At 40.8% G+C, this 25,870-nt stretch overlaps 1 protein-coding gene across 2 annotated transcripts in view; it reads right to left on the minus strand.

The window, feature by feature from the left end:
* The window catches only part of ext1b (exostosin glycosyltransferase 1b), a 101,011-nt gene that overhangs the window by 18,911 nt on the left and 56,230 nt on the right, over positions 1-25,870 (minus strand). For both annotated transcript variants that reach the window (XM_047808013.1, XM_047808014.1), the window contains 4 exons: positions 5,426-5,519; positions 3,580-3,687; positions 2,950-3,069; positions 119-251 (listed from right to left, as the gene is read on the minus strand). In XM_047808013.1, coding sequence (XP_047663969.1) covers positions 119-251; positions 2,950-3,069; positions 3,580-3,687; positions 5,426-5,519 — 455 coding nt within the window. The remainder of the gene's footprint in view (positions 1-118; positions 252-2,949; positions 3,070-3,579; positions 3,688-5,425; positions 5,520-25,870) is intronic.

The raw sequence follows: 25,870 nt of genomic DNA on the forward strand, positions 1-25,870 counted from the left end.
TAGATGTGACGATAACTTTCTAAACGTTCTAAACATCATCTAAAAATGATCTTATCATAGTAAAGGTTTTTTCATACCCAAGAGACCCTGAACACGGGTGTGAAACATTCAGACTTACCGAGGCCGGCATAGAAGAACGGGAAGTCACCTAGATAGGAGGAGTAGTGAGGCAGAGTGAAGAGACCTCCGGGATGAGTGTTCCACATCACACTACTGCGTGCTGTGTGCTGTAGAACCCGGTCCTGAATGATCTGTATGCACACGAACACACAGAAACACACACACACACACACACACAGACAGACACGGACACACACACAGACAGACAGACAGACAGACAGACAGACAGACAGACAGACAGACAGACAGACAGACAGACAGACACACACACACACACACAGTCAGCAATATACAGACTGGATATACACAATGAAGAAAAGCAACAGTTTTTGTTTATCATATTTTACTACACAGCAAGTTCTTTTCGTTGCATATCCCAGTTTCACCATGATACATCTCCCTGGAGCAGAGAGAGCTGAGGGCCTTGCTCAGGGGTCCAACAGTTACAGTTAGGAGGCGCTGTTGTTTAAACCTTCTGAACAGTAGCCAAGATTTAACCTTTAACCAGTCACACTGCCGCACTAAATGGACATTATTTACACACAAGCATGCATGCAAACACACACACACACACACACACACACACACACACACGAACGATGTAGATGTATGTAAATGTTCAGAGTCTTTGTTCGATCACTTTTTATAGAAACGCCACGTGCTTCATGAGACAAAAGACAGACGACTCTAAGGTGCTCCCGGCTCTGAGATAGCGTCTGTGGCCTTGAAGAGCCAACAGCCCCTTTCAAAAGAGACACAGATTGAAGCAACAGTTTTTTGCAGTTTATATCATGCCCTTCGGTGTGTTGACGGCCTGGCAGGGTGACAAGATAATTGCTGGCAACCCTGGAATTGCAGCTGATAGGAGGCCGGACGCCTCGACCAATAGTGCTCTAGTAGCCACTTCTGAATGCTACGCCTGAGGCACTTTGTAACACAACTGACAAAAAGAGGAGGGGTGGGGCATAAAATTTCTTCTGAGGTAGCAAAGTGTGGCAAAAGCTCATTTCAGTGCCCTCCCCGTTTTCTCCACCCCCTGCTCCCCAAGGGCAGTCAATAACCATTTGACTCAACTGAAAAGATTAACTCTCCCTTCTTTTGCCCTGGCAATAAGAGCACTTGTCATCTTAAATGTGGACTCATAGGAAGGACTGAAAGGTTGTTTCTCTTTGCTGGCTAGAACGCCGATGCCTACAGGTCTGTCTGGACCTGGAGGAAAGTGATTGACGATTCAATTTCCTGACGGAACAGTTACAATATTCTGACTGGAGCATGATAAATAAAAATAAGTGCTGGATACCTGCGGTTATTACCGCGCCGGCGTGCCTGTGCCGTTACCGACGACCCTGCGCTTGCTTAATCTGGAGCTGTTATGATTAGTTCTAGTGTTATGGATGTAATCGTGTGTGCGGAGGGAAGATAAAACATTGATTAAAAAGACTGTAACTGAGCACTCGCATATGGAAATGCAATTACGCAGGAGTTTGAAAAATGAGAGCAAACGTTTTTATCTGACTTCTCAGAAATCGGAAAAAAGAAAGACCTTCAACACGATCACAGGGTGTAAACCTGAAACGTTAGGAAAATCATTTATTAAACCTCATTCTCCGGGTTTTAATGTCACTCTGTTAAATACTTATCGAGTTATAAGTGCACTAATTGAACGTATACGCAATCGTTTTGTTCAGCACTTAACATTCCATTCTTCTTCATTCCCACGGCTGAAGATGAAGATATCTTGCAATATCCCGACTCTACATATCGAGTGGATTTGCGTTAGCTAGGATTAATCAATGACCCAGCAAGTGGAAAAGACAATAAAATAATATACGAGGTGGAGAAAATGAATCGGACCAACGATCTGTAGCATTGTTTTGCTAATGATAATATCCTGTGTGCATCATCAGGCCTGACGATGTCACTGTCTGTAAGACTGGGTTTTTTCTTCTTCTTCTCTAAAGTCCAAGGACTTTTGCAGATCCACAGCTATTTGGGCTGTTTTTCATCAAACTATGATGAACATAAATCAGACCCTCACTCACTGCTCTTGTACACTCTATAAAGGCATCATTAAGGCAGCACAATATAATAATATCATTAATATCATTAAGATGGAACAATGTTAGTTAGTTTCCATACAGTGCCATGAAAAAACAGCCCTGATTTTGCCTTCGAACAAAACCAGAACTGGGATCCAGATCCTCGCACCGCATAGTCGATAAATGCTCACTGTAAATCGATTCCGTTCTGGACGTGTAAGAAAGGCCTGCGACGGTCTCACGGGAAAAGAAACATGCAGGCAAAAAACCTAAAAACCTTATTACATGAAGATCACTTTGAGGAACGGATTAGTTACACAAGCAGGGCGAGATGGTTTTGTTTAATCGCGTGTCGATGGTTAGAGGACCTCCGTTAAATAATCCACCAAAGACAAAACATCATCACACAGATTCTTATATTGGATTGAGCTGAAAGAGCGGACGTAATTAACCGTAAAAGACGGTTAATCGCACGGTGTGAAACACAATGAGAACAGTATAGCAAGTGAAAACTGAAACTTCAGAAAGGTCTGATGTATTTACTACAAAACAAATCACATGAGCTCAGCAAGTCATGTTACTTATAGGATGATGAACACAGAACGTCGTTTTAACGATCGATCGTTCACACACAGACGCGAAGCAGCAGAATCTCGGTGTGTGTGTTACAGAGAGGTTTGTTTGATAGTCTTGCGACAAGCACTGTTCGAGTGGATCCAAGTGTTTTGCATGGGATCGCAACTGCTAACTGTAACAGCACGAAAAGGCAGGCTGAGCAGGCATCACTCACTTCTAGGGTGGTAAGTACAATCTTCTCCACTGATGAGAAGTAGGCCTCCCACAGGAACTGAGTCTGCTGCCTCAGAGCCAAGATCTTATCCTGATGGATGGAGCGCACTGTGGAGGGGATCTGGAGGACGAGCAGAAGAAGAGAATTTATAAAAAGAGAGAGAGAGAGAGAGATATTTAATCACCATGGCTCTGGCAGGAAGAGAGAAAAAGGAATAGAGGAAAGACAGGGGGTTAATACTTATGCATGCTACATGAAAAGGGTGAGTAAAACAGGGAGATTGACTTCTTCAGTATATGAATTTAACTCCTCAGGAATATGTGCGTGTGTGTTCAGCACACAGACACACTGCGACAATAATCTCAGCTCTCAGTGCTTAAATAGAAGCAGCAGGAAGAAGGTAGTGCGATAAGGCCAACAACCTCCACTCCCACGGGCAAAGCAGAGCAGGACAAATGGCGCAATATACACAACGGTGGTAGACTGTGAGGTCAAAAAGTAAGAAAATGCCAGTTGTGGAGACTTGAAGACAGTGAGATAGAAGAAATGAGAGAGAGAGAGAGAGAGAGAGAGAGAGAGAGAGAGAGAGAGAGAGAGAGAGAGAGAGAGAGAGAGAGAACGAGGTCTGACCTGCAGCAGGAGCCGTTCGTCTCCGATCACAGCGCCCATGTTCCAGTTGATGACTTCGGAAAAGGGAAGCTCCCAACCATTACTTAGCATGACTGGCACACAGGCTGCCTACACACACAAACACACAGACACACACACACACACACACACACACACACACACACACACACAGAGACACACACAGTAATGTGTCATTCATAGTGGCTGCATATATTACACTAAATGAGAAGCAACATTAAATTTCGCTGATTACTAGCGATTCTAATGAACTCAGATCTAACTGGTCCTGAGACGAGACGAGACGAGACACACCAGTATCTCTTTTCCACTGACATCATTCTGCTGGGAACTAATCTGAAACCAGTTTTCCAAAGAAAGAGGTCAAGCTCTTAAGCCAAATCAGTTTGGTTCCAGATGACACCCAGAACCGGTGATATAAGGGTGTTGAGAATTGGGCTTTTCTCACATACTCTTTTTTTTTTAGTTTTTAATAGTGATCCTGAGGGAAGAATAAAGAACAAAACTTGAATCAGTGGTCTGAAAACGAACCAACCAGGCAGCTAAAGTGTTAATGCTAATAAATGTAAGAATCCCAACATTCAGAACCGCGAGCAGCAATAAAAGCCATCCGTCTCTTGTCTTCTGAGCAATTACTATCCATGATGATGTTTTGCGTGTGTATAGTGATTTGTTCTAATCGAAGACCCCCTCGCTAACCTTGTGCTCAGTCTGGCAGGTTCGTGATTCACATCACGTCACTCAAATCACTCATCTCGCTGGATTTAGTTGGGATCAGGGCTAACTGTAGAACATAGGTTAAAAAAAATAGGTTTTAATCCAGTAAATAAAGTCTTGCTTATTAACTATGCTCGTGCAGTGCAGCATCATCTCCTAGTGTCAGATACATTTTACTCCTTGTGATTTCCGAAGCCTATTTGAAAGCCTTAATTTGTTTGATGTACCAAAATAGAAGGATGAAAATACACGCACTGATCTTTTGGGGTAAGTGAAATGCTTGGAGATCAGCAGCACAGCGAGTATCCTCGACTGAGAACGGGAATGAAAAGCACGGATATTCGGTCGTTTGAAGAAACAGAAGGCGGCGCTTTATTTGTGACATATACATTGTTAGGAAGCTGAGGTCAGATTACAGGGTCAGCTATGATACAGCCTCCTGGAGCAGAGAGGATTAAGGGCCTTGCTGAAGGGCCCAACAATGGCTGCTTGGTGGTGCAGGGATCTTCTGATCAGTAACTCACAGCCTTAACCATTGAGCCTCCAATGCAACCAAACTACAGTATGTTTCTTAATGTGCATGAATTAGAGACTTGGTGTGCTTGCTGTCCATTTTGAGTCATTAACAGCTGCTTTGCCTAAAGCCAGCGAAAATAATCAAGTCTTGCTGAAAACATATGACTTCTGCTTCTGCCAGGGCGACCTCAGGGTTAAGGATGAAAGGATGAGGCTAAAATCTAATCCAAAGATGTTAAGCTTGTTGAATGACCCCGGGCTCAAACCCCGGTGTTTGAAACATTTGCCCACCGTGCACCTTTTCTACAAATACAGAACTAGTGAACACAATCAACAACAACATTAAAGTCCATTCAGCAAACACTGCATGCGAAAAGAAATATATTCTGCCAACAAACCGATTTGGTTTGCTGGTTTGTCCTTCAAAGTGGGACGGAGGTGTGGTGGAGAAGAAGAGAGAGGGATGAGTAGCAGCAAAGCCTCAGCCAAAGAACAGGCTGCCAAGGGGCTCAGCTCTTAAGCACACAAACAATCAGCTTTCTGAGGTGTGTGTGTGTGTGTGTGTGTGTGTGTGTGTGTGTTAGAGCCAGCTCACCTGCAATGCTTCCAGGAAGCGAAAGGAGCCCAATCGCCGTCCTCGCGGCACCAGACAGAAGGTGGAGTTGTGAAGCATTTCACGGTAGTCATATCTGCAGGAAAGACACACACACACACACACACACACACACACACACACACACACACACACACACACACACACACACACACACACAGAGACACACATATGAGGGAAGCTTTTCACCATCTCTATTCTTTTCATGTTACATCTTTATTAACCTTTTGGCCCACAGTGCAGCTCCTTCCATTCATCCTTTTCTCTATCCATCCCTTTCTCCCTCTGTCCCTCCCTCCATGTTAAGTGTCATCTGGCTATCCAAAACACAATGATCTGGCTTCTTGGGGTAATGAGCTATGAGTGACACCAGCTTGCATAAGCCAAGTACATTTGCCAGGAGTGTGTCTGGAGACAGGCTTTATCCTTCGCTCTCTCTTACACACACACACACACACACACACACACCTACCCAACCCACACACACCAACACCAGGTGCACACTTTGCTATATCTCAGTCACACATACACACATACACACACACACACATATACACACACACATACACACGCACACACACACGCACGCACACACACACACACACACACACACACACACAGATGCCTTGTGAAGATATATAGGTGTTTTCCATATCAAAGAAAAAGAAAGTCATTTATCTGCCACTGAGCTCAAGCGAACATCCATGTCACAGATGGGTCTTCACACACACACACGCGCACACACACACACACATGACTGGGAATGTGCAGCCATCGAGAGACCAAAAGGTTAAAAGACAGTCAGCTGCAGAAAATGCTATAGGAGAATAAATGCAGGGTGGAGGTTTAAGTCACAACAGTCACACCAGCCAGGTGCCACTCACATACACATTACATATACACTAGAGTCAGGTATTATATACACTGTCCTCATCTCACACTGAACCTAAACACCCCAACTGTCCATGTCTCACACTGAACCTAAACACCCCAACTGTCCATGTCTCACACTGAACCTAAACACCCCAACTGTCCATGTCTCACACTGAACCTAAACACCCCAACTGTCCATGTCTCACACTGCACCTAAACACCTCAACTGTCCATGTCTCACACTGAACCTATACACTCCAGATGTCTCACACTTATCTTGCTGTTAAAATCTTAAACCGTTTAGTCCCTGGTGTTTGTTTCATTGAGGTAGACCAAAACAAATGGACAGGTTCCCTATGCACACTTTCAATCCACTGAACGGATCGAGTAGATTTTCTCCAGCAAAAAAAATTGGATGTCCACAACGAGGTCATATCTGTCTGGCTATTCTCCGAATTAGAAAACATCTTAAGAACATCTGCATGATTTTTTTTTGTGTAGATATCAAGGAGAAATGACATGATAGGAAAACTATATCCAGTTTATCATTACTGATACGAATGATCTGGGCTGAAATCTGTGGAATTCCATATGACCCCATTTTTCAAGAGCTACGCATTAATTAAAATCAGCAAACAGATCAAATAAAGCAAAGGGAATTGTGTTTCCTGGTGACTAGTTCCAGGGAACTTCAGCAAGGTGAAAGTTCCTGGCTTGGGTTTCCGACCGGTTCACTGGTACTTTACCGTGACAGAGGTTGGGATTTTCCGAGTTCTCGGTACAATAGATTGCTGACTGACTGCTGATCAAGTTCTCACACACTGACTGTAATGATCTTCTTAGTAAACACGGCCTGGGATTTTTTTTGGATTTGGGAATTTTATACGAGAAGTACAAGTTGTCTAGTTAAACAAATATGATCAGTGGCCCTTTAAAAATTCCTGCATTTTGAAACATGCAGTACTCACATCAGACTAACTGCCCTGGGCGCTTAACAAAACAACACTCCGTCTGTAAAAGAATGAAGCCACCCTGAGAAGGAAAGATTGTGTGTATGTATGTAGTCTTTGAGAGAGAAAGAATAAAAGAGGGGGAAAAAGAGGGGGAGTTATAGCACATGGGTATATTGATGGCTACCCAAGACTATTATGCCCAGAAAGAAATGGTATTATTTCCAATTTGGTGGAAACATGAAAGAGTGTGATGCGATATGGCTAGGAAGGTAGAAAGAGAGACAAGAGGACAGAAAGAGGAGGAAAAAGAGCAACTATAACAGTCTGAGTAAGAAGAAACGACCGACATCTTATAAAGCTTCTTTTGGGTGAATGGCTAGAAATGAATCAATTTATCTATGAGTGTTTTTCATGTTCATAGCACAGATCCAATAAGTGAAATGTGCAGGAATATTTGGAATAATTCACACATACTCCAGCAGAAATATATTCAGTCAACTCATGCACAAAATATTTATCGATCCCACTAATCCCACCACAGAAAATTAGACCAATCCACTAATCCTGCCAATATAAATTTGACCAGTCCCAACACAAAGTTTGACCAATCCCACTAATCCTGCCACTATACATTTGACCAATCCCACTAATCCTGCCACTATAAATCTGACTAATCCTACCACTATAAATTTGACCAGTCCCAACACAAAGTTTGACCAATCCCACTAATCCTGCCACTATACATTTGACTAATCCCAACACTATAAATTTGACTAATCCCACTAATCCTGCCACTATAAATTTGACTAATCCCACCACTATAGATTTGACTAATCCCACCACTATAAATTTGACTAATCCCACTAATCCTGAAACTATAAATTTGACTAATTCCAACACAAAGTTTGACCAATCCCACTAATCCTGAAACTATAAATTTGACCAATCCTACAATTATTCTTACACATACCCTAGGGTTATATATTTTAATAAAATTTGGGGCTACAGAAATAACAGCCAGAGACCGTAACCAGGAAAAATCATTTACTAAAGATGAATGAACGCATTGTCACACTTACGAGACTAAACCACTCGCTAACTGGGATTAGTTTTGTTGGGTCCTGTGTCATCCTAGTCCTGATTCAGACCTCGGGCTCTAACAACTCCGTTCTGTCAGAGACGCTCTAAATATTCATGTGCTCTCATATTTCCTGCACTTTGCAACCGCAGCACAACCAACAAAGATCTTGTCTGCAGCAGTCCTGCTTATAAACCTACACTGATGTACCGATGTACTGAGCTGATCCAGCTGTTGAACCAAACATCTGCCGGCTATCGTGGATCAGGAGTGTAATATGTATGGAGTGTGGAAAGTAGAAATATCCACTGACTCATCATCCACTATACAGTAGTGATGCTGTAGAATTCCAGGTTGCAAAGTGTAAACAATACACAGTGATTCAAAGCTCAATTTCTTTGTGTTTCTCACTACTCAGATCAGAGCGCTTTCAGCTCGCTCGCACAAACAGGACAAAACTGTAAACAGATGCAAATCTTTCAAGATCTAGTGTTTTGTATGAGAGTCGGGATTTCTTACCGTATCCCGTATTTATTTTTAGACCTCCAGATAGGTTACATTGTGGTTTTAACTTGCACGTGTGCTCTAGAAAGGCAGCTACACTGCTGCAGTCAGCATGATAAGATTAACCAGATTTCTAAATATCGGAGAGAATATTTCTTTCAGTAAAATCTTTTATCTGGATCGGTCACATTTCTCAAAAACTACTAGGACACTATTGGTTTAATACATTGTAATAAAGCTGAAACCCTGATTTAACAAAGCAAACTGAAGATACGTATGAAGAAATCATGAATACAATCATTTTTTGGGTCTCCACTGAGATGAGGCCGACTCTGTGAGGATCCTGAGGCATCTAGAGATCTACCAGCTCCAGTTAAATTCGGCGATACTAAAGAGGAGATGACAACTCCATGTGGTCTTTTAGAACCGCAATACACCAATCTTCTCATCAATACAACATTTATCAGACTGTATATTTATAAATCACACCCTCCAGTGTCACCCATGTGAGGATGAGGTTCCCCTTTGAGTCTGGTTCCTCTCAAGGTTCTAATATTAATCGTGATTTTTGTATTATATTAATATTTATATTGTTCTTTATATTAACATTTTGTTCTATGAATGTTCTGTAAAGCTGCTTTGAGACAATGTCAATTGTAAAAAAAACGCTATACAAATAAAGAAAATAATGATGCCAGTATAAATCTGATGCATCAACAATGGAAATAAATGTTTTTATCCAACTGACAGGTGAGTTAGAGAGAGCTGCAAGATGGGATAGGACACATTTATACAGAACAAAGCTATAAGTCTTTGTTATTTCAGATTTTTCTGAAAAACTAGATTTTCAGATCTGGTGAAACTTGTGCTGTTAATAAACTCAAAGAAGAAGGAACCAAAACCTACAAAAAGGGATGTGGGCAAAAATGTAAATACACTTTACTTTGGTTGCTTGAATGACAAAAAAAAAAAAAAAAAAAAGAGCATTGAGCTTTTTGTTGAGGTCTACATTTCTGTTTATACACTTTTCCATGACCTTACAGAAATGATCAGGTCAACAAAACACATCTAAACTGTATTTAATGACATGCAGAAATCACAGCATAGCAGCTATAAATGTTTGTTTTGAAAATCCCAGCTGATTTCTCCCTTTTATATGCTGTTTACTTAATCTCTTTCTAAATGCCTTTCCTGACAGAATTCATAGGAAGCCTGTCTGGGAAAGAAGCCAAAGTGGTGCTGCTCTTGAATCAGGACGATCAGGCCGAGCTGTAGTGGGTTTATACTTCTCCTCATCACTGTGCTCGGTGACAAACACGAGTGTGCAGCTAAATAAACGCAATGTGCATGGATATGCAGAACGTACACGTGGACTAATAACATTATCAGCGAATAGGACAACAACGATGACAAAGTCAGAACAACAACAAAAAGAGAAGCGATGACGACGGCAACAAACCCAACGACGACATAGACGACATTGATGACGATAAAGACAATATCCTGTTAATGTAGCTGTAAAGGAAACACCATTAAAAATTCAAGCTAGCTTGTTTACCACAAATACAATGCCTAAACAACATTCAGGCCATATCAATATTAACAGCTCAGTGATGAAACTTGGCTTAAGCAATATGAAGACAAAAAAAAAAAAAAACACCCTGGAGCAAGAAAGCAAATCCACCAAATGCAATCTGCAAAGCACCAGAATCCTGAATAATCCAGTTGTTTTCTTGGCAACAATTTTCCACTAGTCAGTGCCAGACATACAAGATTCTGGATTCGATCCTGGCATCTAATACAGTTTTTTTTTTTTTAACCCAACAAGAAAATGAACTGGCAAGGATGTTGTAATAAATATGTGAGATGCAGAAATATAATCCCTGTTCCACCAGCCACAGCCAAGAACCATTCCAGACCACGTCAAACGCTCACCATTATGGTGAGATGCTTTCTGGCGCTGTGCTAGTCGCATGTGAACTCGTTTTAATCTCCATGAAAAGGAAGGAATGTAGAATGTGTAGTGCGCTGGAGATTCCATCCGTCTTCCACACACTAGCCGGCACGAGAAGGGTTTTAAAGTGCTGGTGAGATTAATAGTCACTAAAGGGACTAATCATCATGCTTCAAAGTGACTGAGTTAAGGACTGGAATATTAGCAGGAACTGGGGTTTATTAGCCAGCTAATGCTAGCAGGGATGATTCCTCAGACCCTGCACCTCACAGCGAGCAACGAAATGTCTGTGATGTCGATGTTCGGCTAACAGGAAGAGGTCAGATTTGCACTCGAGTCACAGATATTGAACGTTTGATGGTTTCGGCAAGATTTAATTTATCTTATCTTTATACTTAGAAGTTGTTTAAAGCTCCTGGTTACACAATTGCACTTGACTATATTCTGGTGTAGAGTTATGAAAGGGAAATGATGTATAAATCACACTACCGGTGCCACACAGGTGATGTTTTCTTTTGAGCCTTGTTCCTGTCAAAGTTTCTTCATCATATTGTCATATCGAGTGTTTCAGTGCTGCTGTTGTCTCAGGCTCACGTAAATTGAAATTATTCTGAATTTTAATATTCCTGTAAAACTGTTTTGAGACAACATTTAAATGTTAAAAGCGCTATACAAATAAAATTGAATGAAATTCTCTGATCAATACCTCATCAGCATCCGCTTTCTCCTCCTCCTCCTGTTCCTGACAGTGAGCATCATCTCTTGCTATTAATCACTCAATATTCCAAAAGGCTTTTCTTGCATCTTTAGCGAGTCTTTTGGTTCATTCAAGTTAAGTGTGTGAAGTAGGAGTGAAGAAGTGTCCACTCCTTTAAGGCATATTAACACTCAGCTGCTCTGTCTACGAATTGTGGGATAGTGTTTAATGTAAAGTGTGTGCGCACATGTGCGTGTGTGTTATGTAATTCCAGTCTTATGGATGTGACATATGAACTCTTACTGACCTGCTCAGTGTCTCACAGCCTGCACAAGCCAGGCATCTCTGTTCTTGTCACCTTCCAGGGTTTCCCGCAACGCTTTTCAGTTAAGGCGGCCCGCCTAAGCTCGGAAGCCCTACCGCCTTAACTAGGTCGTCCAAAAAAATAAATATTCCGCTGCACAAAAGGCCATAAAGTGCATCTCGGTGAATAGCGCAGACGCGCTTCACACCGCGAGCGCGCACGCGCGCCACATGGCCGAAATGAGACAAAGACGTGGTGCGTCACTGTCTAGAGGATACCTATTTATTTATTATTATATGTTGTTTAAATTTTATATTTAGCGTTAAATAAATACTTGTTAAATGTAGTACAGAGTCTCTGGTCTATCTCACAAAGAAGCCCCGGCCACCCGCCGAACCCTAACGCCTCAACTAACAATTTTTCTGAGGGAAAGCCTGCCTTCTATTAAGGACGCAGAGATATTCAAAAAGAAGCCATTGATTTTTTACACAGTCACATCACACAGACAGCATTTTTCAAATCTCTCATGTTAAATACTAAAGCTAGAGGTTTAAAAGTGCTCGTTATTTGTCTTCATTGCTGTGAAAAAGTGGGCTTTTAGAAGCGAGGTGTGTGAAATGACTGAGTGGTTTAATGTGTGAAATAATGTTGCGTTCGGACTTGATGTTCAGTAAAATGCACTAATTAAAATCCCCTAAGCTTGAAATTTCACCTTGTAATAGTCTACTCAACTCGAAACTCCATCCCTGTTTACAGAGTGATGGAAAAATCTGTATCACTTTGAGAACAGTGTAAAGTTCCTCTTATTTATTTTAAATGGCCTTATTTATTTAAAGAAAATTTTCTGCTTAGAAAATTAAATAAATTAATAAATAAAATTAATAATAACACTAATAATTATAATAATAACAATAATTATTATTATTATACATTTTTTATTTATAGGCACCTTTCAAGACACATGAGGAGCCTAGATGAGGAAGAGCAGAGAGTACGAGAGGGAGCGTAGAAGTGTATACTGTAGGATCTGAGAGGCATGGTGGAGCAAGATTATGAAGGGCTTTAAAAGTGAGGAGAAGAATCGATCACCGAAATCGTTAGTGCTAATGTTAGCTGATAGCTTGTTGCTAACGCTAAGTTTACTCCGACAGAAGAGCAGCAGCAGCCCCTCAGGTCTGTAGGTGTGAAAGTGCGCTTAAAGTAACTTTTTATGGCTTTACATGCTCTGACAGAGCAAAGAAAAGACACGCTTTGGTGGAGGCGTCAATGTTTTTTCCCCCATTTGGCATATCAAACAGCCCTGAGGTGGGAAATGACGTTATTACAACTTGTAAATTACCCCTTACAAGTTAGCATGAATACAGCAGAAGAATAACCTCCAAATGAACTGAGAAGAACAGATGTGTTCATCCAGTGTGCTGAAGCTGATCACTGACAAAAGATCAGACAAAAAAAAAGAAGAAGAAGAAGAAGAACAAACACGTGTGACAATTTTAAAAGACACAATATCAGATTTCTGCTCGTTATCACCTTAACATCTAGAGCACATCATTGTGGGTATGAGGGGAATGGTCAGAACGCTTAGACACTAGTTTATTCAGTTGTAATATGCAGGACAGATGTGTTTCAAAGCACTTGCCATGTCCACGTGATTAGCGGGGCTACGGTGACGTGTGTGTGTGTGTGTGTGTGTGTGTGTTGAAAGAGTCAGTGTAATTTGGAACATGACAGCACATGTCTCACTGAGGTGGCTCTGGTTCTGTGTGAGGAACGTGCAAGGGCATTTCAGTCACTTTCATCTGAGATCACACATTTCCACAGCTGGGATATGCTTAAAGGTCACACACACACACACACACACACACACACACACACACACACACACACACACACACAGACACACACGCAAGCATAAGACACACACACCAAAATGGACCAAGACTTCATGTTTTTGGACTCATCACCCTTTGGTTCTGAAAAAACTAAAAGCATTCTATTTCACACACACACACACACACACACACACACACACACACACACACACACACACACACACACACACACACACACACACACACACACACACACACACACACACACACACACACACAGAGTGAAGTCCAAATCTCTGGGCTAGTTGACAACCTAATAATATCACTATCCAGGTAAATGCATCCAGGTATAAAAGTTCTGTGACAACACTGGTGTGCCAGAGGTGGTGAAAACCTTAGAAAGAAGGCTAGAGCACCAGCTGCTCTGGAGAGCACCCCAAAAAGGTGAGCAAACACTCTTAATTAACTCATTTACTTGCAAACACATTCTAATTTATTCCATCTAAAGAATAAATGCACAAAAACTCCACGCCATATGTGCCTCTGACACAGTGCAGAGAGATAGAGAGATAGAGAGAGAGGTAGTGTGAGAGAGAGAGAGAGAGAGAGAGAGAGAGAGAGAGAGAGAAAGAGAGAGAGAGAGAGAGAGCACGTCTGCTCCCAAAATTAGATAAATGAATGAATCAATCTTGGCTGAGGAGAACAGAAGGGGGCTTGACGAACAGCAAGGGTCAGAATCGAAACCTCGCTTGCTATCATAGTGGGGAGCCTCAAGACACAAAATTAAATCGATTCACAGAGTAACTGTTCTGCATGACATGTAAAAAGAATAAAAAACAATAAAACAATAACAACAACGACCACACAAGACCACGACTAAGAGTTAAAAGCAACAAAATTACCTTCAGAAAATGAGAGGGAGCGAGAGGGAGAGGAGAGGGGAGGGGAGGGGAGAGAATGAGAGAGAATGAGAGAGAGAGAGAGAGAGAGAGAGAGAGAGAGAGAGAGAGAGAGAGAGAGAGAGAGAGAGAGAGAGAGAAACTGATAAACACTGGGATTTGTTGTTCTCCTCTAGAGGAACAGGAATAGTACAAATATCAGTGGGGTGATCTGAGGTCAGCCAGGGCAAGCTCACATCCCTAATGATGCCCCTAGAAAGGGCCTTTTGAGGGATCAGGCTACACGATAGTGTCTTGGCTCACAAGACACACCTGGAGCAAACACAGAAGAGACATGAGGAATGAGGGAGAAATGTAGGCCACTCTGATCCTCCAGAACAAGAAGATCTGTAGCTTCTAGAACGACATGACATGGCTTTTCCTGCTACATGCTTCCGTCAGATTGCCTTGAGACGAGCTTTGATGGAAGACATTTCATAATCATGAGACGTCACGTCATCTTTGGCAAGTGATTCGGTTTTAAGGAAAAACTCCTCACCAAGACAACAAGCAAAAAACACACACACACACACACACACACACACACACACACACACACACACACACACACACGCTTCTGTTTTTCCTGCTAGAGATTTCCGATGAATTTATAGACGACTCCTGCCTTATCTACAAGCCGTACTGTTATATTTAGATTATTATATTTATCTTCCAGCACAGGATGTGACAAGAGGATACAGGCAGAGATGACCAAGTATGAAAGTATTTCACCACTTTCAGAACAAAAACAAAAAAAAAAACAAGATGTGAAACAAAGCACATGCAAATTCTAACTAACAAGAAATTCAAAAGAAAAAAAAGTATTTTTTTTTAAATTTCTGATTATTTTTGTGCACATTTTTCAAAAAACTGCATAGACAATAAAAATAATTTTTAAAAAATAAATAAATAAAAAAGTAGGATTTATTTTTATTTCCATATTTTCCATTTGATTTTAATGCCCATTTTCAAAAAGTGCATTAAAAATTATTTTAACAAAAAAAAAAGTATGACTGTATGAGCTCATGTTATCCTGGGCTCCCTGGATCTCGGGGTGAATTCTGAGCCCATCCCGGGAATACCAGGCATTAGATGGGAATTCAGAGTAAATTAGACAGCGGTCAAGTGCATTACTAACAAATTATGGATACGTAGATTTGGAGATGAAGCGCTACTACACAGCCATTATCGTGTATTCAGTGCAAGACATCAGACACACCTGTTCTCCCTGAAACACACACACACACACACACACACACACACACACACACCACATCCTGTAGTTTCAGACTTCACCTGTCTGTTGTATTTATAACGGCACAGTGACACGGTTTAATTCACCGCCGTTGGTTCTGCGTGATGATAACAGAGATGTGAGGAATCTGGAACTGGTCCATAGTGAGCTGAAGATGAAACACTGAGCCAGCCTTAATTTGCTACATCTATTTTATGTAACATTGACGCACAGCACCAGACACAGTCCAGTTACACTTAGTTTGCTGCTTTCTTTGTTTCTTTGTGCCCATGTGGGATTAAGAGAGTTTGACAGCAGATGGATTGTGTTGCAAATCGTGACATCAGAGTGAAAAAATCTTTCCTTCTTTACCTCACAGTAGAGCCACGATGGTGACTGTCACTACACTGCGAGCAAAAAAAAAATGTCCCAGTCCCAATTATACCGGAGCAAGCACACACACACATGCGCACACACACACACACACACACACACACACACACACACACACACACACACACACACACACACACACACACACACACACAGCATCATTGCTTTTCTTTGTTTCTCCATAACGAGATATTTTGCCCTTCAGTTATTCCGTTCAGTTTCAGTGAAATTGCCTGAATATATCCAAGCATGTCGTCTCCTCGTAAAATTACAGGACAAAATAACATATTAGCAGCTGTTTTATTAACAGCAGTCTCCGGCAGGATACAATGCTTCCTTAGATAAATATGGCCAAAAATTAAAGAATAATTACAAAGACGGCGCTTCATCTTTCTCTTTGCAGGGGAAGTACACAACATTTAATCCTAACAACCTAATCATAAAACCCATAAGAAACTGTAGACTAACAAAAAAGGAGAAAAAAAAAGCACAGTAAACATTCATACACTTCTGCTCCAGTTTAACTCCTGGATAAAGACCACCACTGAAGCTCCAGCATTAAAATCATTTATTTCACTATCGCAAGAGTGAGTGAGTGAATGAGTGAGTGAGTGAGTGAGTGAATGAATGAATGAATGAAGAAAGCTACAGATTCACCAGTAGATTTTAGCCTTGTCTTTTGCAATAAGAAGAGCACAAAGAGACTTAATGAAACATTTATGGCCCGGCCCACCTGCTCTCTGCTCTACACACGCCTGGGTTAAATATGTTCAATAGAGCACAGAATCCGGTCTTCCTGTTCCTCTCCCTCTCCCTCAACATAATGAAGGCTTCCTAGGCAGACATCCATCCTTCGCATTATACCCTGCCATCACTCCTCTCCTCTTTCCTCTAGCACTTTAGCCGAGAGTCAGGATTTCATACTGGTCTGGAAACAGCTTTAAGAGTCCTGACAGGATCCTCACATCCTCACAGAAGAGAACAAACCAGAGATCGGGCTTAAAAAAAAACATTTTCAATACCTCATGAACTCAAGCGCTAGCTTTAGACACAGTGAATCAAGGCGAACAAAAAAGGAAGAGAGTACCTTGCACCAAATGGCACATCTGTGTTATGTAGTATGGCATCAAAGAGCCCCACTTTCACCTGCACGTGTCAAAGCCGGAGAGGAAGCGTCTCATTCTGCGGCACCAATCAGTGTGTCAGACAACCAGAAGCAAACAAAACAGCAGAGCAGTAAAGTGACTCCTCCATCTTGCAGCCAATTTCACGAAAACACCACTTCCAAACATATAATTCAAGCATCTCAGTGTTGACAAAAGCACAAAAGTCTAGGCTAATGTGAACATCGCAAACCATTTCAGCACAGGATAGACTCGCAAAGATGACCTGGATGATTTAATAACAAGAAGAGTCCAAGAATAGATGCTTCTTTTTCTCTTCAGATACTGAAATATTGAGTAAACAAACGAACAAAAATTAAAGTAACAGCAGCAACATACAACTTGTTGGTCTCGGGTACCCAATCCAGTGATGCGTCCATGCTCTAGATGGTAACTTTGGTGCCATTAATATTATCACATGAACTAATTACTGGATGTTTGGCATTAAGATATTTTAGATTAGATTTACTACACAAATGGATCAGATTCTGTCCCCCATTTGAAATCTGATCCATTTATCTTCTGACATCAGCCTGATACAAATGCATGATATCCTGCCGTCTCTAAATACAATTTTTCCCACCTGAGGAATATAGTAAAAGGTAATAAGACAGACAATCTAACACTGTCTTTGACTTAACACAGAAGTGATAAGCTATGAAGTTAAAAAAATACGGACGTCTTTTGTTATCGACAAGTTAGCAGCTCACATCACAGCCTCATAGTCAGTGTATAGTCAGTGCTAAGGAACTAATACTTGAATTTGACTGATCTAAAGCACATGCTTAGGTTTATATTATATATTTATATATACTGTTCACACTTCTACCCTCAGGACGGAGGTACAGAAGTGTGAAATGCAGGACCTCAAGACTGAAGAACTCTTTCTTCCCCTCTGCCATTAGACTCCTAAAGAGCTGACAGGAGTTTGCAACCATGGACATACTGTAACTGTCTAACTGTTTACATGGACATAACTGTAACTGTTTACAAGGACATAACTGTCTAACTGTTTACAAGGACATAACTGTCTAACTGTTTACAAGGACATAACTGTCTAACTGTTTACAAGGACATAACTGTCTAACTGTTTACATGGACATGTCTAACTGTTTACATGGACATAACTGTCTAAATGTTTACATGGACATAACTGTTTACATGGACATAACTGTCTAACTGTTTACATGGACATAACTGTCTAACTGTTTACATGGACATAACTGTTTACATGGACATAACTGTTTACATGGACATAACTGTCTAAATGTTTACATGGACATAACTGTTTACATGGACATAACTGTCTAACTGTTTACATGGACATAACTGTTTACATGGACATAACTGTTTACATGGACATAACTGTCTAACTGTTTACATGGACATAACTGTTTACATGGACATAACTGTTTACATGGACATAACTGTTTACATGGACATAACTGTCTAAATGTTTACATGGACATAACTGTTTACATGGACATAACTGTCTAACTGTTTACATGGACATAACTGTTTACATGGACATAACTGTCTAACTGTTTACATGGACATAACTGTCTAACTGCTTACATGGACATAACTGTTTACATGGACATAACTGTTTACATGGACATAACTGTCTAACTGCTTACATGGACATAACTGTTTACATGGACATAACTGTTTACATGGACATAACTGTCTAAATGTTTACATGGACATAACTGTTTACATGGACATAACTGTCTAACTGTTTACATGGACATAACTGTTTACATGGACATGTCTGTTTACATGGACATAACTGTCTAACTGTTTACATGGACATAACTGTCTAACTGTTTACATGGACATGTCTGTTTACATGGACATAACTGTGTAACTGTTTACATGGACATAACTGTCTAACTGTTTACATGGACATGTCTGTTTACATGGACATAACTGTGTAACTGTTTACATGGACATAACTGTCTAACTGTTTACATGGACATAACTGTTTACATGGACATGTCTGTTTACATGGACATAACTGTCTAACTGTTTACATGGACATAACTGTTTACATGGACATGTCTGTTTACATGGACATAACTGTCTAACTGTTTACATGGACATAACTGTCTAACTGTTTACATGGACATAACTGTCTAACTGTTTACATGGACATAACTGTTTACATGGACATGTCTGTTTACATGGACATAACTGTCTGTTTACATGGACATAACTGTCTAACTGTTTACATGGACATAACTGTTTACATGGACATAACTGTCTACATGGACATAACTGTCTACATGGACATAACTGTCTACATGGACATAACTGTCTGTTTACATGGACATAACTGTCTAACTGTTTACATGGACATAACTGTCTAACTGTTTACATGGACATAACTGTCTGTTTACATGGACATAACTGTCTAACTGTTTACATGGACATAACTGTCTAACTGTTTACATGGACATAACTGTCTAACTGTTTACATGGACATAACTGTCTGTTTACATGGACATAACTGTTTACATGGACATAACTGTTTACATTGAATTACATGTTTGCACAGTCATTTTTTTCAGAACTGCACTACCTCACCAAGAACTGCACTACCTCACTTTATTGCCTTATTCAGAACTGCACTACCTCACTTTATTGCCTTATTCAGAACTGCACTACCTCACTTTGTATTGCCTTATTCAGAACTGCACTACCTCACTTTATTGCCTTATTCAGAACTGCACTACCTCACTTTGTATTGCCTTATTCAGAACTGCACTACCTCACTTTGTATTGCCTTATTCAGAACTGCACTACCTCACTTTGTATTGCCTTATTCAGAACTGCACTACCTCACTTTGTATTGCCTTATTCAGAACTGCACTACCTCACTTTGTATTGCCTCTATTAAGAACTGTACCTCACCTTTATTGCTTTTATTGCTCTTATTTTTATTTTTTTGCTCTTATTTTTTATTCTATTTGATTTTTTCCTTTACTGTATGACATTTATTGTGGACGGCAAAGTAAGAATTTCATTGTGCAGGGAAACATGCTTTCTGTCTGTGCATATGACAATAAACACTTTGAACTTGAACTTAATATTTATATACCAAAACAGCATAGTAAGAGTAGTAAGTAACCAACAACTGTTTAGTGCTCATGCTGTGAGCAGCCATGTTGATTTGGCATCACTGGCTGAACTTCTAGATCAGGGTTGTGAAGTTATATCTTTAAGTTAAAGGGAGTAAAACAATACAGCTCATGTCACTGTGCTGTATGTTTGTCAACGCTGGAAGAAATCCCCTCTACAGCAGGTTTCCCCCCCTTGAGATCTATTTCTGCTTGATCTCCTGAAGGCCTTCGCTGCCCAGCTAAGCTGGGTCATATTAGCACAGTTGAGCTCCTGATACTCTCTATAATCAAGACTTCTCAAATGGTGTGCAGGTTTTCCACTGCTGTAGCAAAATAAATAAAAATCGCCGAGCACCTGGTTGTGCATCGCGGCCCCCGCTGTGGGAACCGCTGCTCTGTATTACTGGTTCAGAGCTACCTGCTGTACAGCTGGAAGGGAAGTGTTGTTCACTTCAGTTGACTCAGAGAACTATTGTATTTAGGCAGAAACCATGCTGCTGGAAAACAGTGTGGCTGAGACAGGATTCGTGTATTCTTACAGGTTCACAGAACAAAGTGTTGTGCATTCTTTAAAGACAGGACCCGTTCTTTCCCTATATGCCATTTTTTCACCAGCTTTTACGTCGGTGTAATTTAACTGTTAGCCTGCAAATGAGCCACTTCAGGTGAGTGTCTGGGTGTGTAGATACCCACATGGCTGAGTGTAAGCTTTTGTGTGTGAGTGTCGGTGTGTTTCTTAACTCTGTGGTCTGGAAGTGAACAATAACTCCAGTCAGACTTCCCAGACATGCACTCACCATCAGGCTGATACATGAATTTAGTTATTTTGACAATAACAACAATTTCGAGCGAGTGACTTTTTATGTGTCCAAAAGCCATCGCTTGTCACCAAAAAAATAAATACAAGAAAGGCCTTTAAAGCAAGAGATTAAAAAAAAAAAATTCTTCTTTGTGTATTAGTATATTATCGATCAAGCTTTTTTTTTTTTTTTTTTTTTTTTTTTTTTTTTTTTTTTTTTTTTACAAAACCCATGAAACAACTTCACATCTATTTGTCAATTTTAGCCCAAAATTATAGGTTGGTTTTACATTAAAAGATGTACATATTTACATTGTGTGTTTTGCAGACAGAGAACAAAAGTCTCTACTGGGCCCCAAAAAAAGAGCTTCAATGAAATGTCGGTCAGACCTGCCATTATTCTTTATTTTAACCACATCAAAAGCATGCCCTCAGGCGAAGGTATGAATTTCGCCTCCGCTACTATTCATGATCCGTAACCAATTATTCCTTTCAGTAACGGAAAGAAAAAAGAAAAGATTACAATAAAAAAACAAAACAAAGCATGCAGGTCTTTACCATTTTCTGAGAAATCCCAGAGCCTTTTCGGGACAATCCAAGCGAATCATGTGTAGAAACTCCATTATTTTTTTGCTGAAGCCATGTAAAGGAATTCTTATGAAATCATATCTAATTATTTATACAGCATCCTGACAACGTTTACAAGAGCTGTTGCTTCATCACTTGCTCATTTAAAAGAATCTCATAAACAGTCCAACCCTTCATCTGGTTGGTGTTTAAATCACTTTCTTGCACAAGCTTAATTCTCTTAATCATCTCTACATAATATCCAGGGATGACGATATTTCATAAGCAGAGTAGAAGCTCCTCTGTTTAACATTAGAGTATGTTTGTATGAGGTATCACTAGTGGAAAATGTGAATATGGAATAAAAAACAAAGTAAAACAAACAAACGTGCAGGTCTGTACAAGCTTTGAGAAATCCCAGAGCTTTTGTCGGGACAGCCCAAGCCGGTCCGAACACTCGGACAGAAGAAATGGTTAGATTGTGACTGATAAACACAAACCGACTTTCTAAATGTCAAAGCGGCAAAAGAGCGCAGTGAGCAATAGTCGTCTCAGCTTGCTCGGTGGCCTGTAACAACTGCATCGGTCATGTTGATTGGAGCAGAGACAAGCGCACCACAGTGATTGGGCAGAAGCAGGGCTCTAACCAAGTAAGATGGTTCGAGAATTTGACAGCAGTAGAGCAGGGTTTTATGAAGCGTACATGGTTTAGAGGTCAGGGAGGATGTGTCACTGAAATTTCATCAATCCAACAGCTCCAGCTTTCACAGCCGCCGCCTCTTCTCAAAGCAGAGCTAGTTTGAAGGAATTTGTCTGGGATTCAAGCTCCTGCTGAGATGGAGAGATGTAGAGGAGGCTTGTGCCGTGTCAGGGCAGTGCGGAGATAAAATAAGTAATAAAGCCACAAGTGTGTACACAAATTGGGGACGGCAGGGTCGAGCTGTGACGTTTCTTCAAAAAAAAAAAAAAAACGCAAGAGCAGGTGGGATTCATCATCAACCAATGGTTTCCATCAAAGAATATATGAACTATGGGAAACAAGGCTGGAGACGATAAAGCGAATGAAACACTAACTCCTTAAAGTCCTTAAGGACAAGCTATGTGAAGGAGTTATTCTTATGAAATCATATATATATATATATAAAATCACTTAATGCACCAATCCTCTGAGAATGTTTACAAGAGCTGTTGCTTCATCACTTGCTGATTGGAAGAAATCTCACAAAAAGTCCAACCCTTCATCTGGCTGGTGTTTAAGAGAATTAAGCTTGTGCAATAAAACGCTTTAATCGTCTCTATCCAGGGATGAGCATATTATATTTGATGACTTGCTGAAATTTGTGGCCACACACTTCAAATTAACACGAGTCTGTTTAGATTATGGCTCAAAGATGTCGTTATGGAATGACTTGGAAACGGTTTTTGGTATTAACCGACACTCCTGTGAAGCCCCGCCCCCTTTCTCTGTCAACACATGCACAGGTGAATAGAGAACGTTTTTCTTTGAGCAGGAAAACCTTTAAAACCGTTAAGTGACCGATATGTAAACAAATTATGTTGAAAATGTAGTGGTTTGGTGCTATTTACTGTGCATTCTGTGGAATCAAGGGAAAAAAGCCATAATCCAGCTGTATTTTCACGACTGCTCCTGCTGACTGCACAGCTGGCAATACGATTACACTCCCCACTTCTCTCCTTAAACCTGAATTGATTGCAATGTTCTTTTTCTTGTATTTTCAGGCTGTTGGTTCTGGCTTATTAAATATCATGATTGTTTTAAATGGTAAAACCCAAAGCAAAAAAAAAAAATCAATATCAAGAAAGCCTAAAGAGAATTATTTAGCAATAATGAGCTTGAGTCTTAAATAATTCAGACTCGTTTCAGTCTTTGACAAATAAAACCGGTTACACATATAAAGCTATAAAACGCTATTTAAAAAAAGTGTGTCGTTCTCCTCTAGTTTTTAAAAAGCCAACGCATTCCCAAGTGCTGTAGAAGTGACAGACTGGTTAATGTTTGAAGCTGGCGCTTTGTCGGGAATGTCCTGAATAACAGAGCATCCTGTGATAGAACACTGAGCTCATCCAGCTGCTACATGGGAACAGGATGCTAACAACATCGAGTCAGGTCTTCCAGAAAGCGTGACACATTTGCCTCCTCGCTTGAATGATGACTTTTAAGAGCTCATGGTAATAGCCTGTCCCGTTGATTCGGGAGGCTATAAATCTTCCACCAAGAGGGGGAAAAAATTATATAAAAATGGGCAAGCAATCAGGTGGGGAAATCGAGTCTGCAAAATGTGTGACGCATATTTCGCCAAGTCTTCCCACCCACCACTTAAAATGATTAAAGACTCAAACCCAGTAAGGAGCAGTCTTCCTGTACATAACCCAATCAAGCTGTTAACAGATATCAGCCTGAAAGGGCTTTTTTTTTTAATTCACTTTCACAACAGTAATGTTGTATTATGCAGTAATAAGGGTCAGAGAGGACAGGTGAGACTGGAGGTGAGACACGGACATGTCACAACGGTATCCCAGCCCCTGGGGTATTTGGGTAATGGGGGAATTCTGTTCCTTCAACTGCACTCTCACTTGTAAATGTCTGAGTAATGAATACTCTTACGCACCAGCGTGTAGATGAAGGTGAGAAAGAAACCTTTGAGTGATGGACTGGTTTAAGCTTTAAAGCATTGCGTTAAACGTAGTTCAGTGAAAATCGGAGGCTTGGGTGATGAGACGCAATTCAGGACACCGCTCTGTGCTCAAGTGCTCTTCACTCACATTCACCGCAATTATCTCTATTACTAATTGCCTGAAACTGCTCTTATCTTTAGTCCGTTTTCTTTTTGGAACGCTTTTCTGAGAGCACTTCAGGCGACAGGTTTCTACCTACACAGTTCATTCATATTCCTCTAAAACGAGCAAACTGCTGCGATGTCGGCGTACCAAGACGGGTCAAACGGCCTAATAGCAAATTCATTAAAAGGCTACTGCTGCATTAATGAGGGCTGAAAACTAATTTAAAATGCTTCAAGATCAGCTTTACAACAGATAACAAGAGAAAGGGAACAGACTGGAGCTAACACAAGAGCCATAGTTACACGTTAGCATTCATTGCACTTGGACCGATCTTCTGAGATCCAGAGTGACTTACAGGAGAGCTTTGAAATCTCCATTCATAAATGCTTCCTCGTACTGGTTCATGCACTAAGAGTAACATCAGGCCACAAGTGCTGGGAGATTGGTGAACAGGAAGAGGTAGGATGAAGATGGTCAGTGAATGGGATGTGGTAGCCTAGTGGTTGTGTTGGACTACTGATTGGAAGTTTGTGAGTTCCAATCCCAGGTCCACCAAGCTGTTACTGCTAGGCAAGGCTCTTCACCCTCAAATGATCAGGTGTATAAAATAAAATAAAAAACATAAGTGCTTCTGCTAAATACTGTCAATGAAATATAATGAGTCAGCTTTGATGTTTGGACATCGCAAGAAAGTTCACTTCCACCATTAGGTGACTTCCAGAAGAACAACACTAAGTGCTTTAAGGTACGTGGGTGCCGGCTCGTCTTTTGCTTTGCAGACAAACATCAGTGTTTTCTGTCCGACTCAGGAAGCCAGCGGAGGAAAAGGAGCAATGGGAGAAGTTAGGAATGTTGAAAACAAACTATTCAGCTGAACTCTGGATCAGTTCAGAGGTCAAGTGGTGCGCAGGGGCAGAACTGCCAGGAGTAGTCCAGTCAGAGAATGAGGAGGAACTGAACGAGGCCCTGAGGGGACCGTGTGGATAGCGACGGACAAATTCTTCTGATTCTGTTGGAACGTAGAAACCGGCACAAGCGTGTCAGATTAGAGCTGCGAGACACGAACGAGGGATGACTGGAGACAGACTCCTCAAAAACAACCAAACAGAGAAGACAGAAATAAACAGCACTTGAGCAGACAGGCAGAGAAAACTGAGAAAGAAGACAAAGAAGGAGAAGAAAGAAGGGAAGGAGTTTAGATGAGAAAAATAAAA

This window comes from Tachysurus fulvidraco, chromosome 24 (genome assembly GCF_022655615.1).
Source record: "Tachysurus fulvidraco isolate hzauxx_2018 chromosome 24, HZAU_PFXX_2.0, whole genome shotgun sequence".
NCBI lineage: Eukaryota > Metazoa > Chordata > Actinopteri > Siluriformes > Bagridae > Tachysurus > Tachysurus fulvidraco.